At 39.5% G+C, this 15,592-nt stretch overlaps 1 protein-coding gene across 5 annotated transcripts in view; it reads right to left on the reverse strand.

Moving 5' to 3' along the window:
• atp8a1 (ATPase phospholipid transporting 8A1) overlaps positions 1-15,592 on the reverse strand; it is a 342,299-nt gene that overhangs the window by 21,455 nt on the left and 305,252 nt on the right. For all 5 annotated transcript variants that reach the window (XM_072914888.1, XM_061976742.1, XM_061976744.1 and 2 more), the window contains 4 exons: positions 13,824-13,880; positions 10,940-11,047; positions 1,244-1,332; positions 1,035-1,127 (listed from right to left, as the gene is read on the reverse strand). In XM_072914888.1, coding sequence (XP_072770989.1) covers positions 1,035-1,127; positions 1,244-1,332; positions 10,940-11,047; positions 13,824-13,880 — 347 coding nt within the window. The remainder of the gene's footprint in view (positions 1-1,034; positions 1,128-1,243; positions 1,333-10,939; positions 11,048-13,823; positions 13,881-15,592) is intronic.

A 15,592-nucleotide genomic window follows, 5' to 3' on the forward strand; every position in this document is an offset into this window, starting at 1 on the left:
GTGACCTTTGATCCTTCAGGCGGTACTGCTTCAAAAACCGACATCAGTGTGTAAAGGATATCACCACATGGGTTTAGGAACACTTCAGACAACCACTGTCAGTAACTACAGTTGGTCACTACATCTGTAAGTGCAAGTTAAAATTCTACTACGCAAAGCGAAAGCCATCCAGACATCCAGAAGCTGCAATACATACAGAATAGTGCTGCTAGGATCATGAGGAGAGTGTGGAAATATGACCATATCACACCAATTCTCAAATCCCTTCACTGGCTTCCTGTTCCACTCAAGATTGAAAAAAAAGTCTCCCTACTAACCCACCTGTGCTTCCATGGAAAAGCCCCCCTCTACCTCAAAGAACTACTCACCCCCAAATCCTCCACACGACACCTAGGCTAGCCTCCTCCAACCTCCGAGGACAAAGCTACGAACAATGGGAAACCGGGCTTTCTGCTCTGCCGCTCCCAGTCTGTGGAACGCTCTCCCTGACCACCTGAGGGCACCACAGACTGTGGATGCTTTTAAAAAAGGCTTAAAAACCCTTCTTTTTAAAAAAGCCTTTTTTTTAGATGTATGCATACTAGTTCTAGCAATTAGGCTGTTCTAGTTTTTATTTGTATTTATTTGTATTATCTTTTTATTTTTTTAATACACTGTAGCACTTTGAGGTTGTTTACTCAATGTAAAGTGCTTTTTTACAAATAAAATCTATTATTATTACTATTTTTGTTATTTATCAACAACACCCGGAAACGCAAATCATTGTATTCTGTTTTTATTTACAATTTACACAACGTGCCAACTTCACTTGTTTTGGGCTTTGTAATATGTCACAAAAGCTATGTCACACCAAAATGACCACCAAGTTTTGTTTTATTCTGGTTCAGACCAGACTAGCCGACAAGTGTGAACGCAGCCTCATGTTTTTATTGTAAATCCTGTAAAGTGTGTTATGTGCTTCCTGTGTTCACTTTGTGCGTCAAATTAATTCACTTTTGGCGTGCGTAAAGACATGAAGAAGAGCGTACACGAACCTTTTCCCTTGTACCACCGCACCAGGATCTTGGGATAACGCTTCCAGCTCCTGCACCTCATCCACCAGCGTCTTAAAGAACACTCTCTTCACCCTGCGAGCAAACATCAAGACCTTAATGTCGTGCAGATGCGGACATGAATCCGAGGCGAGACAAAGCGAAGGAGACAGGAGGGGATTTAGGAGAAATTTCCTGCTGAGGAGACTCACACTTTGTAGGCCACGTCAAAGACCAGCGAGGTGATAGGGATGAAGACCAGGCCCGTCCAGAAGACCGCCGAAGAGAACATCATCTCCGCCTGACAACACACACACACACACATACTGGTTATCATTTGGAATGGGGACCAAGTTTTTGATCATCACTTGTGGGGACCACCCTTTATACAGGTTGTGGAGGCATAACATTTTTTGGTAAAATGGCCACTGCCCAGTTAGCTCATACACGTCTTTAAATCTCTGGATTGATGAAGTAATGTGCTGATCATTCTTACTGGGGACCCTGGGGAAAAAGAGTTAATATGGTTCATGGGGACCAAATTTAAATAATTTTGCATAATTCACACACATTTGTACGTGACTACTGAGGACCATTTAAAAAAAAAAAAAAAAGGTTAAAATTAGATGTTAAACATATTCAGAATTACCTCTAACATACACTACTGAAATGCTCTCAAATAAACAACTGAAATCTTTTTCTTTTATACACACTACTGAAATGTTCTCACATAAACAACAGAAATGTTTTTCTCTCACACACCCTACTGAAACACTCTTATACACTACTGAAATGCTCTTACATACACTACTGAAATGCTCTTATAAACACTACTGAAATGCTCTTACTTACACTACTGAAACGCTCTTATAAACACTACTAAAATGCTCTTACATACACTACTGAAACACTAATAAACACTACTGAAATGCTCTTACATACACTACTGAAATGATCTTACATACACAACTGAAACACTCTTATAAACACTACTGAAATGCTCTTACATACACTACTGAAATGGTCTTATAAACACTACTGAAATGCTCTTACATACACTACTGAAATGCTCTCATAAACACGATTGAAACGCTCTTATAAACACTACTGAAATGCTCTTACATACACTACTGAAACACTCTTATAAACACTACTGAAATGCTCTTATAAACACTACTGAAACGCTCTTATAAACACTACTGAAACGCTCTTATAAACACTACTGAAATGCTCCTACATACACTACTGAAACACTCTTATAAACACTATTGAAACACTCTTACATACACTACTGAAACACTCTTATAAACACTACTGAAACACTCTTACATACACTACTGAAACAGTCTTACATACACCACACACACACACACACACACACACACACACACACACACACACACACACACACACACACACACACACACACACACACACACACACACACACACACACACACACACACACACACACACACACACACACACACACACACACGGGTCATTGTATGAGAGTACAGATCTTAGCAGCCTATCAGATAACAAGAAGAGGCCTTCCAAGCAAGGAACACCTGATAACAGGCAGCCTTCATCATCCTCTTCAGTGGCCCTTAATGAGAAGCATGCATGACAAAGACGAGCCAAAACAAACAGCCGTGTTGTGGAAACGCTGAGGGAGATGGAGCCCTAATCTGCCGTGACTAAATGATACCATGCTTTTTGTCTGCACCGCAACCCCCTGGGTGGAGGAAGTACCTGCGAAGGATTGAGGACGCGTCTTTCACCTGGAGCAGCTCCTTCTCCGCCTGGAACTGTGACAACACGTTCCATGCAGGGTATTCTTCCCATTTATCTAACGTGAACGTTGTAATCATGGCGAGGGTGCTACAGAACCCAAAACCAGTGAAGTTGGCACGTTGTGTAATTCGTAAATGAAAACAGAATACAATGATTTGCAAATCCTTTTCAACTTATATTCAATTGAATAGACTGCAAAGACAAGATATTTAATGTTCGAACTGAGAAACTCCATTTTTTTTTTTAGAATTTAATGGCAGCAACACGTTGCAAAAAAGTTGGCACAGGGGCATTTTTACCACTGTGTTACATGGCCTTTCCTTTTAACAACACTCAGTAAACATTTGGGAACTGAGAAGACACATTTTTGAAGCTTTTCAGGTGGAATTCTTTCCCATTCTTGCTTGATGTACAGCTTAAGTTGTTCAACAGTCCAGGGTCTCCGTTGTGGTATTTTAGGCTTCATATTGCACCACACATTTTCAATGGGAGACAGGTCTGGACTACAGGCAGGCCAGTCTAGTACCTGCACTCTTTTACTATGAAGCCACGCTGTTGTGGCTTGGCATTGTCTTGCTGAAATAAGTAGGGGCGTCCATGATAACGTTGCTTGGATGGCAATATATATTGCTCTAAAACCTGTATGTACCTTTCAGCATTAATGGTTCCTTCACAGATGTGTAAGTTACCCATGCCTTGGGCACTAATACACCCCCATACCATCACACATGCTGGCTTTTCAACTTTACACCTATAACAATCCGAATGGTTCTTTTCCTCTTTGGTCCGGTGAACACGACGTCCACAGTTTCCAAAAAACAATTTGAAATGTGGACTCGTCAGACCACAGAACACTTTTCCACTTTGTATCAGTCCATCTTAGATGAGCTTGGGCCCAGCAAAGCCGGCAGCATTTCTGGGTGTTGTTGATAAATGGCTTTGGCTTTGCATAGTAGAGTTTTAACTTGCACTTACAGATGTAACGACCAACTGTAGTTACTGACAGTGGTTTTCTGAAGTGTTCCTGTGCCCATGTGGTGATATCCTTTACACACTGATGTTGCTTTTTGATGCAGTACCGCCTGAGGGATTGAAAGTCTGTAATATCATCGCTTACGTGCAGTGATTTCTCCAGATTCTCTGAACCTTTTGATGATATTACTGACCGTAGATGGTGAAATCCCTAAATTCCTTGCAATAGCTGGTTGAGAAATGTTGTTCTTAAACTGTTGGACAATTTGCTCACACCTTTGTTCACAAAGTGGTGACCCTCGCCCCATCCTTGTTTGTGAATGACTGAGCATTTCATGGAAGCTGGTTTTATACCCAATCATGGCACCCACCTGTTCCCAATTAGCCTGTTCACCTGTGGGATGTTCCAAATAAGTGTTTGATGAGCATTCCTCAACTTTCTCAGTATTTTTTGCCACTCGTGCCAGCTTTTTTGAAATAGGTTGCAGGCATCAGCAAATCAATGTGTTTTGTTTTTATTTACAATTTACACAGTGTGCCAACTTCACTGGTTTTGGGGTTTTGTATTTGAAGCTGGAAAGATTTTCTAAAATAAGATTTGATTTAGAGTGCATGAGAACGTGTAAAGGAAATGTACTTTGACCACATGGTCATTTATTAACAACTAGTTTTTTCTACGTCATTGTAAATAACATGGGTTATGGTTAAAATCCTTAGGAAGACACAAATACGGATATCCTCAAAGCTGTGTAATCATTAGACAAATGGTTAATTCGTCGCTACAACTGTAAGTGCAACTTAAAACTCTACTATGCAAAGCCAAAACCATTTATCAACAACACCCAGAAACGCCGCCGGCTTCGCTGACCCCGAGCTCATCTAAGATGGACTGATGCAAAGTGGAAAAGTGTTCTGTGGTCTGACGAGTGCACATTTCAAATTTTTTTTGGAAACTGTGGACGTCGTGTCATCCGGATCAAAGAGGAAAAGAACCATCCGGATTGTTCTAGACGCAAAGTTGAAAAGCCAGCATCTGTGATGGTATGGGGGTGTATTAGTGCCCAAGACATGGGTAACTTACACATCTGTGAAGGCGCCATTAATGCTGAAAGGTACATACATGTTTTGGGGCAACATATGCTGCCATCCATAACAACGCCCCTGCTTATTTCAGCAAGACAATGTCAAGCGACGTGTTACAACAGCGTGGCTTCATAGTAAAAGAGTGCGGGTACTAGACTGGCCTGCCTGTAGTCCAGACCTGTCTCCCATTGAAAATGTGTGGCCCCGGACTGTTGAACAACTTAAGCTGTACATCAAGCAAGAAAGGGAAAAAAATCCCCCTGAAAAGCTTCAAAAATGTGTCTCCTCAGTTCCCAAACGTTTACTGAGTGTTGTTAAAAGGAAAGGCCATGTAACACAGTGGTAAAAATGCCCCTGTGCCAACTGTTTTGCTGCCATTAAATTCTTAATGATTTAAAAAAAAAAAAAAAGAGGTTTCTCAGTTTTAACATTAAATATCTTGTCTTTGCAGTCTATTCAATTGAATATAAGTTGAAAAGGATTCGCAAATCATTGTATTCTGTTTTTATTTACGAATTACACAACGTAACGACTTCACTGCTTTTGGGTTTTGTAGTTCCGATATGGACTTCCTGTCTAAATGAAATATTTTTAAAATATCTGTGATTTTAAATATACAATGCTATAACAAACTATACTATTATGTAGTATACAGTATAATACTTAAATAAAATGTTATTACTACTACTGGTGTACAGTGGCTTCAATTGCAGTACAGTAAGGTCAAATCTTCCGCAACATTAACTTTAACAACTGCGATGATGAACAACCAGCAAATAAAAGAGATATTCTTTGGAGAAAGACGAAGTGAAAACAAAGCTCCTTCTCCTTTTCAGCACCGCTCTGACAGCCTCGTCGACAAGGCCCGGCCCCTAAATCAACATCAGCGCGGACAAACCTGCCAATAACGCCACAAAAGAGATCCGACGGGGGAAAACAAACAGACTTTCACGCCGGGCTCGTCTGTCCACGCCGCCTGTCTTCCAACAAACCTTCTAGTCAAACATTTGGAAGTCAGCGCTGTGATTTACAGTGTTTGGAGAAGACCAGGCGGCGTACAGTGTGGTGTTGACACTTACCACACAAATCAGGAATAACCCGTAATACAGAAAGTTGTCCTTCGCCACATCGCGCTTCAAAGACTGCGGCGTCACTACATTGCAGAATTTGTTTCTACATATTTTTGGCCTAAATTAAGTTTTATATGTACAAACCCCAAAACCGGTGAAGTTGGCATGTTGTGTAAATGGTAAATAAAAACAGAATACAATGACTTGCAAATCCTTTTCAACTTATATTCAATTGAATAGACTGCAAAGACAAGATATTTAACGTTCAAACTGGAAAACTTTGTTATTTTTTGCAAATATTAGCTAATTTGTTACTTCTTTCTTTTCCACTTTGCATCAGTCCATCTTAGATGAGCTCGGGCCCAGCGAGGCCGGCAAGCGTTCCTGGGTGTTGTTGATAAGTGGCTTTGGCTTTGCATAGTAGAGTTTTAACTTGCACTTACAGATGTAGCGACAAACTGTAGCTGCTGACAGTAGCTACTGACATGTGGTGATATCCTTTACACACTGATGTCGCTTTTTAATGCAATACCGCCTGAGGGATCGAAGGTCCGTAATATCATCGCTTACGTGCAGTGATTTCTCCAGATTCTCTGAACCTTTTGATGATATTACTGACCATAGATGGTGAAGTCCCTAAATTCCTTGCAATAGCTGATTGAGAAATGTTGTTCTTAAACTGTTGGACGATTTGCTCACGCACCATCCTTGTTTTTGTGAATGACTGAGCATTTCATGGGAGCTGCTTTTATACCCAATCATGGCACCCACCTGTTCCCAATTAGCCTGTTCACCTGTGGGATGTTCCAAATAAGTGTTTGACGAGCATTCCTCAATGTTCTCAGTCTTTTTTGCCACCTGTGCCAGCTTTTTTGAAACATGTTGCAGGCATCAAATTCCAAATGAGCTAATATTTGCAAAAAAATAAAGTTTTGCAGTTCAAACATTAAATATATTGTCTTTGCAGTATATTCAATTGAATATAAGTTGAAAAGGATTTACAAATAATTGTGTTTTGTTTTTATTTGAGATTTACACAACGTGCCAACTTCACCGGTTTTGGGGTTTGTAATACCAACAACATTTTGTACATGCTCAAATCTAAATAAGCAAAAACGATAACATTTTGTGGTAGCATCCGAGTTAATATTGACATGCTTTTAATTTGACGCTGACTTAGCACTGAACAGGAAGTCACTGTGTGCAAGGTGTAATGTGGTGCAACTAGACATTTCACACTGCTAAGTGACACTGAGGAAGACAATGTCAACAATAACTACTGGAATGTGATTTTTTTTATGTCCTTGCTTTGGGCCCCAAATTTGATGTCGACAAAAGCGGCCAAAAACTGCGTTATTATACACTAATATGCCATGTGATATCATGTACTTGAGTGGCGTCGGGTCTTTAGCATGACCCTGCGTCTTCACAGAAGCTTCTCTTGATGCAGTTTCAGGTTTCACACAAAGAAAGCGAGAGAGAGAAGAGAAGTGTCCTTGTTTGATGATGTACTAAGGAGTGAGGAGACAAGGAGTCTTACGGTGTGTAAGGTTACCAGCGAGCCACAGGACGACATGAGTGTGTTCGCTGCAGGGAGGGGATGAAAGCAACACACACACACACACACACACACACACACACACACACACACACACACACACACACACACACACACACACACACACACACACACACACACACACACACACACACACACACACACACACACACACACACACACACACAGGTATTTCTTACCTTCTTAAGACCTCCAAAAAATTGCCTACCTCTTTAGGACCACCCTTTCTAGATATATAAAGATGTGTATTTACAACATTAATAATATATACATACTATGCAAATATGAAAAAGCTTGTTGTGAAAAATGATTCGGAATCTCAGAAGAAAAAGGTCACAATTTCACCCTTTTGGCGGTATTATAATAAAAGTCGTCATTTTACTCAACGCAAGTCAAAATTTTACAAGAAAAACTGAACGTGTGCAATGTTATGATGAAAGTTGGAATTTTACTCAATAACAGTCGCAATTTCACAAGAAAAGCTTAACATTTTGGCAATTTCATGAAAAGAATCGTAATTTTACTCGCCAAAAGTCACAATTTTATTAAAAAAAAAATTACAATTTTGTAATTGTGGGGCGGTATAGCTCGGTTGGTAGAGTGGCCGTGCCAGCAACTTGAGGGTTCCAGGTTCGATCCCCGCTTCCGCCATCCGAGTCACTGCTGTTGTGTCCTTGGGCAAGACACTTTACCCACCTGCTCCCAGTGCCACCCACACTGGTTTAAATGTAACTTAGATATTGGGTTTGACTATGTAAAGCGCTTTGAGTCAAAACAGAAAAGCGATATATAAATATAATTCACTTCACTTTGTGAACAAATGCGTGAGCAATTTGTCCAACAGTTTAAGAACAACATTCCTCAACCAGCTATTGCAAGGAATTTAGGGATTTCACCATCTACGGTCTGTAATATCATCAAAGGGTTCAGAGAATCTGGAGAAATCACTGCACGTAAGCAGCAAGGCCGTAAACCAACATTGAATGCCCGTGACCTTCGATCCCTCAAGCGGTACTGCATCAAAAACCGACATCAGTGTGTAAAGGATATCACCACACGGGCTCAGGAACACTTCAGAAAACCACTGCCAGTAACTACAGTTCGTCGCTACTATAGAGAGCCTACTGACCAACAGCATCTGGACTCTAGAAAGAGTTTCCGCAGCCTCCGTAGCAGAACCTCCAGGTTCTGTAACAGCTTTTTCCCTCAGGACGTAAGACTCTTGAACGCATCATAATTAAATTATCCCCTCAACTCCCCCAAAATGGATTAACTCGCTGGAATAAAAAAGACAATATAACATACATCCATAAACGTGGATGCATATGGAAAAAGTGCAATATATTTATCTGTACAGTAACCTATTTATTTATTTATATATGCACCTTATTGCTTTTTTATCCTGCACTACCATGAGCTAATGCAACCAAATTTCGTTCTTATCTGTACTGTAAAGTTCAAATTTGAATGACAATAAAAAGGATGTCTAAGTCTAAGTCTACATCTGTAAGTGGAAGTTAAAACTCTACTATGCAAAGCCAAAGCCATTTATCAACAACACCCAGAAACACTGCCGGCTTCGCTGAGCTCATTTAAGATGGACTGATACAAAGTGGAAAAGTGTTCTGTGGTCTGACGAGTCCACATTTCAAATTGTTTTTTGGAAACTGTGGACGTCGTGTCCTCCGGACCAAAGACAAAAGTTTGAGACAAAAGTTTGAGATATATTTGTCAGTATTATTAAAATAAAAACATAAAAAAAAGTCGGAATCCAATGAGAACAAAGTTGTAATTTTATGAAAATAAAACTCTGCTTGCATGATTGGTACAATTTCATAGTGAGAAAAAAGTAAAATTTGTATGAGAAAAAAGTTGTAATATTACGAAAGTATAGTTGGAATTAGAGATATTATCGGCCGATAAATGCGTTAAAATGTAATATCGGAAATTATCGGTATCGTTTTTTTAATTTTTTTTTTATTAAATCAACATAAAAAAACACAAGATACACTTACAATTAGTGCACCAACCCAAAAAACCTTCCTCCCCCATTTACACTCATTCACACAAAAGGGTTGTTTCTTTCTGTTATTAATATTCTGGTTCCTACATTATATATCAATATATATCAATACAGTCTGCAAGGGATACAGTCCGTAAGCACACATGATTGTGCGTGCTGCTGGTCCACTAATAGTATTAACCTTTAACAGTTAATTTTACTCATTTTCATTAATTACTAGTTTCTATGTAACTGTTTTTATATTGTTTTACTTTCTTTTTTATTCAAGAAAATGTTTTAAATTTATTTATCTTATTTTATTTTTTGTAATTTTTTTTTAAAAACGACCTTATCTTCACCATACCTGGTTGTCCAAATTAGGCATAATAATGTGTTAATTCCACGACTGTATATATCGGTTGATATCGGTATCGGTAATTAAAGAGTTGGACAATATTGGAATATCGGATTTCGGCAAAAAGCCATTATCGGACATCCCTAGTTGGAATTATTACAAAAATACATTTGTAATATACAAAAGGGGGAAAAGATAAGAACAATAATATGAGGGGAAGAAAGCTGTAAAATTATGCCCAAATGACCAACTTTACAAAAAGACTTGTAATTTTGCATGAATATGCAAATAAAAGATGACGTTTTCAAAAGATATGCCTGAAATATTCAAAGGCAGAATAAAAAGTAAGTCAAAAAATTTAATAAAATTAGTTTTAGGAGAAAGCTTTTGTAATAGTATGCGATAAAAGTCCTAATATGAGAAATAAAAATAGTAAAGTCCGAATTTTATGAAAATAAACTTGCATGAGGAGAAAAAATCTTTTGTTATGAGAAAAAAATTGGATTGTTACACAAATAAACTTGTAACATACAAAGGGGAAAAGAAAAAAGCCATAATACAATTTTAAAAAGTCGTAATTTTATGAGATAAAGTCGTAATAATGACCATTAGGTCTGAATTTTACAAAAATAAAGGAAGGAAAACATTTTGTGAACTGGAAAGAGTTGTAAAAAGTAAAAAATGTGGCAGTATTACTACTAAACTAAAGGATATAAAACATCAAGGGTGCTGGCAAACATCACTTGTGGACTTGACAGTTGCATCAGAGTCGAGCGACACAAAAAGCAACACCAGTTTCAGGGTCAACTGCTTCCTGCGACATGACCGTCGCAGGTAAGCTACACAACTCGCCTCGTTTTGTTTTCCTACCAGCCTCGACGTCACCTGCACATGCTCACACCCGGCGAGGCCGCCGTAACACAAACAGCCGCCTAATTGGACCAATTAAGCTATTATGCAACACAAGCCGGAGGTCTGACAGGTCCCCAGCCTCTGGTTCTCCTTACGGAGGAGCGCTGAGGGAACGCAGGTCGTACACGCCGGTGCTTACCTCGCCGGACATGTCGGGCGCGAGAGGGATGAGGGGCCACAAGGAGGAGTAGATGATGAAGAACACCACCCACAGTCCAATGCTGCCCCAGATGGCCACGTGACTGAACTGCAAACACAAGCAAGTGTCAACGTAGAATTAGGACTAAACTGGAAAGTAAAAACATCTTTTTATTCCTAATACTAGTGTTTTAGTCTCGTTTTCTCATCATATTGTGACATTTTGGTCTAATTACCATACAGCTTTATTTTCTCCTGAATTTCCAACTTTATCCTTTTTTCTATGTTTTTTAAATAATATTCTTCTTAAAAAACAAAGAAAAAATATTTATAGAAATAAATATATTTCTCTCTTTCTATATATATATATATCAGGAAAAAACAAATATATATATGTCAGGAAAAAACACGGAGGCTATTTCATCCCTACAAGCCTGTTTCACAGGTTTCCCTGCTCTTCAGGGGATTTTATAAAATAAAATGGTAACACTTTAGTATGGGGAACATCCATCCATCCATTTTCTACTGCTTGTCCCAATTAGTTGCTTATTAACATAGGATTAGGGTTGGGGTTAGGGAAGACTCTTAGTTAATGGCTTACTGGCTGTACAAAAAAGGCCATGCAGAATAAGGCATTAATAAGTACTTAATAAGTACCTAATAATGACTAATTAACAGCCAATATGTTACTAATTTGCATGTTAATAAGCAACGAATTAATGGTTCATATGTTCCCCATACTTAAGTGTTACCAATAAAAAAAATAAATAAATAAAAAAAAATCCCCTGAAGAGCTCGGAAACTTGCGCAACAGGCTTGTAGGGATGAAATAGCCTTAGTGTTTTTTCCTGACCTACCCCGGTATTGAGCACTGTATAACGGATAAACCACTGAAACCTCGACTATATATATATATATATATATATATATATATATATACAGTATATATAACGTATTTTCCGGACCATAGGGCGCACCGGATTATAAGGCACGCTGCCGATGAGCAGGTCTAGTCAGGTTTATTTTCATATATAAGACGCACCGGATCATAGGGCGCAAAAAGGGGTCATATTATTATTATATTTTTCTAAATGTAAAACACTTCCTTGTGGTCTACATAACATGTAATGGTGGTTCTTTGGTCAAAATGTTGCATAGATGATGTTTTACAGATCATCTTCAAGCCGCTTTCTGACAGTCTCTTCAGGATGCGTCGTGGCTCACTAGTGCAATAACAAGGCCGGAAATGTGTCTCGTGAAAAACCGTCCGACCGGAACTCTCTAATAACTAAAGCTCCTTGGGTGAATAATGTAAACTCACTACACCGGTATGTTTTAGCGCTTTCATGGCGAGTTTACGGACAGATATAAGTAAGAACTTTACACTACTTTATATTACAAATGGCAACAGTGGAGGATGAATGTCCCATTACAATAAGATAGAGAAAAAGAAGAATATTATCGACTACAGTGTCAGTACGGACTACAAAGGCGGACTCACACAAATTTTCAGGACTTATGCAGATCCAATATACAGATCAGCAGGTACCAGAAGGTAAGAAAAGTTGCTTTTGCATAATATTGCAAAACAAAACGCCAGATAATGTCTTACCTTATACACACACCATAATAATACTCCTATGTTTAATGCGCCGACAAATATAGCTTACCAAAGTCGTACTAAAACATTTTTGAAAGTTCTATATTTTCAATGGAACATATGAAATGTTGGTGTTGTTAACTTGAGTCATATTACCATCATATTGCAGTCTACACGTATCTCTAATGTTTGACTGCCATCTACTGGTCACACTTATCATATAGCTGTCGTCGATAAGCTTCTTCTTGTTATGGGACATTCATCCTCTGCTGTTGCCATTTCTAATATAAAGTAGTGTAAAGTTCTTACTTATATCTGTCAGTAAACTTGCCATGAAAGCGCTAAAACATACCGGTATAGTGAGTTTACATTATTCACCCAAGGAACTTTAGCTATTAGAGTTCCGGTCGGATGGTTTTTCACGGGCCTTGTTGCTTCCGGATGAGGAGATGCTGCTCCGTTATTGATTGTAGTAAAGTCTGAATGTCTAAATGTCTAAAGTCCATCTTTTGATACTTCTTCCACCCCCGTCCTTGCACGCTACACCGCTACAACAAAGATGACGGGGAGAAGACGCTGCCAAAGGTGAGCCTCGTAAATAAGACCGCCCACAAAACAGCATATCCGAAACAGAAAGCGGCTTGAATCCATCCATCCATCCATTTTCTACCGCTTATTCCCTTTGGGGTCGCGGGGGGCGCTGGAGCCTATCTCAGCTACAATCGGGCGGAAGGCGGGGTACACCCTGGACAAGTCGCCACCTCATCGCAGGGCCAACACAGATAGACAGACAACATTCACACTCACATCCACACACTAGGGCCAATTTAGTGTTGCCAATCAACTTATCCCCAGGTGCATGTCTTTGGAGGTGGGAGGAAGCCGGAGTACCTGGAGGGAACCCACGCAGTCACGGGGAGAACATGCAAACTCCACACAGAAAGATCCCGAGCCCGGGATTGAACCCAAGACTACTCAGGACCTTCGTATTGTGAGGCAGATGCACTAACCCCTCTGCCACCGTGAATGATCTGTAAAACATCATCTATGCAACATTTTGACCAAAGAACCACCATTACATGTTATGTAGACCACAAGGAAGTGTTTTACATTTAGAAAAAAAAAAATAGTATGACTCCTTAAATGCGCTCTATGATCCGGTGCGTCTTATATATGAAAAAAGATCAAAAATAGGCCATTCATCGGCAGTGCGCCTTATAATCCGGTGCGCCCTATGGTCCTGAAAATGCGGTAAATGTCATATTTGTGTGTCATGAACACCTACCATAGTCCAGGAGGATGTTTCCAGGCCGGCTTTAAGGCAGACTGTGATGACCACAAACTGTGCAGGACACAACAAGACGATGCAATCAACATGTATCACGTGTACTATGCAGTATATGGTACTAGTATGCAGTATATGGTACCAGTGTGCAGCGTATGGCACTAGTATGCAGTATATGGTACTAGTATGCAGTATATGGTACCAGTGTGCAGTATATGGTGCTAGTGTGCAGTATATGGTGCTAGTGTGCAGTATATGGTACCAGTGTGCAGTATATGGCACTAGTATGCAGTATATGGTACTAGTATGCAGTATATGGTACCAGTGTGCAGTATATGGTGCTAGTGTGCAGTATATGGTGCTAGTGTGCAGTATATGGTACTAGTATGCTGTATATGGTACCAGTGTGCAGTATATGGCACTAGTATGCAGTATATGGTACTAGTATGCAGTATATGGTACCAGTGTGCAGTATATGGTGCTAGTGTGCAGTATATGGTACTGGTGTGCAGTATACGGTACTAGTGTGCAGTATATGGTATGAGTATGCAGTATATGGTACTAGTATGCAGTATATGGTACTAGTATTCAGTATATGGTACTACTAGTACCATATACTGCAGTATATGGTACTGGTGTGCAGTATACGGTACTAGTGTGCAGTATATGGTACGAGTATGCAGTATATGGTACTAGTATGCAGTATATGGTACTAGTATTCAGTATATGGTACTACTAGTACCATATATATATAGTATGCAGTATATGGTACTAGTATTCAGTATATGGTACTACTAGTACCATATACTGAATACTAGTACCATATACTGCATACTCGTACCATATACTGCACACTGGTACCATATACTGCATACTAGTACCATATACTGCACACTAGCACCATATACTGCACACTGGTACCATATACTGCATACTAGTACCATATACTGCATACTAGTGCCATATACTGCACACTGGTACCATATACTGCACACTGGTACCATATACTGCACACTAGCACCATATACTGCACACTAGCACCATATACTGCACACTGGTACCATATACTGCATACTAGTACCATATACTGCATACTAGTGCCATATGCTGCACACTGGTACCGTACTAGTGTGCAGTATATGGTACTAGTGTGCAGTATATGGTACTAATATGCAGTATATGGTACTAATATGCAGTATATGGTACTAATGTGCAGTATATGGTACTAATGTGCAGTATATGGTACTAGTATGCAGTATATGGCACTAGTGTGCAGTATATGGTACTACTGTGCAGTATATGGTACTAGTGTGCAGTATATGGTACTACTGTGCAGTATATGATACTAGTGTACAGTATATGGTACTAGTATGCAGTATATGGTACTTGTATGCAGTTTATGGAACTAGTGTGCAGTATATGGTACTAGTGTGCAGTATATGGTACTAGTATGCAGTATATAGTACTAGTGTGCAGTATATGGTACTAGTGTGCAGTATACGGTACTAGTGTGCAGTATACGGTACGAGTGTGCAGTATACGGTACGAGTGTGCAGTATACGGTACTAGTGTGCAGTATACGGTACTAGTGTGCAGTATATGGTACTAGTGTGCAGTATATGGTACTAGTATGCAGTATATGGTACTAGTATGCAGTATATGGTACTAGTGTGCAGTATATGGTACTAGTGTGCAGTATATGGTACTAGTATGCAGTATATGGTACTCGTATGCAGTATATGGTACTAGTGTGCAGTATATGGTACTAG

The sequence above is a fragment of the Nerophis lumbriciformis genome, linkage group LG16, assembly GCF_033978685.3.
Source record: "Nerophis lumbriciformis linkage group LG16, RoL_Nlum_v2.1, whole genome shotgun sequence".
NCBI lineage: Eukaryota > Metazoa > Chordata > Actinopteri > Syngnathiformes > Syngnathidae > Nerophis > Nerophis lumbriciformis.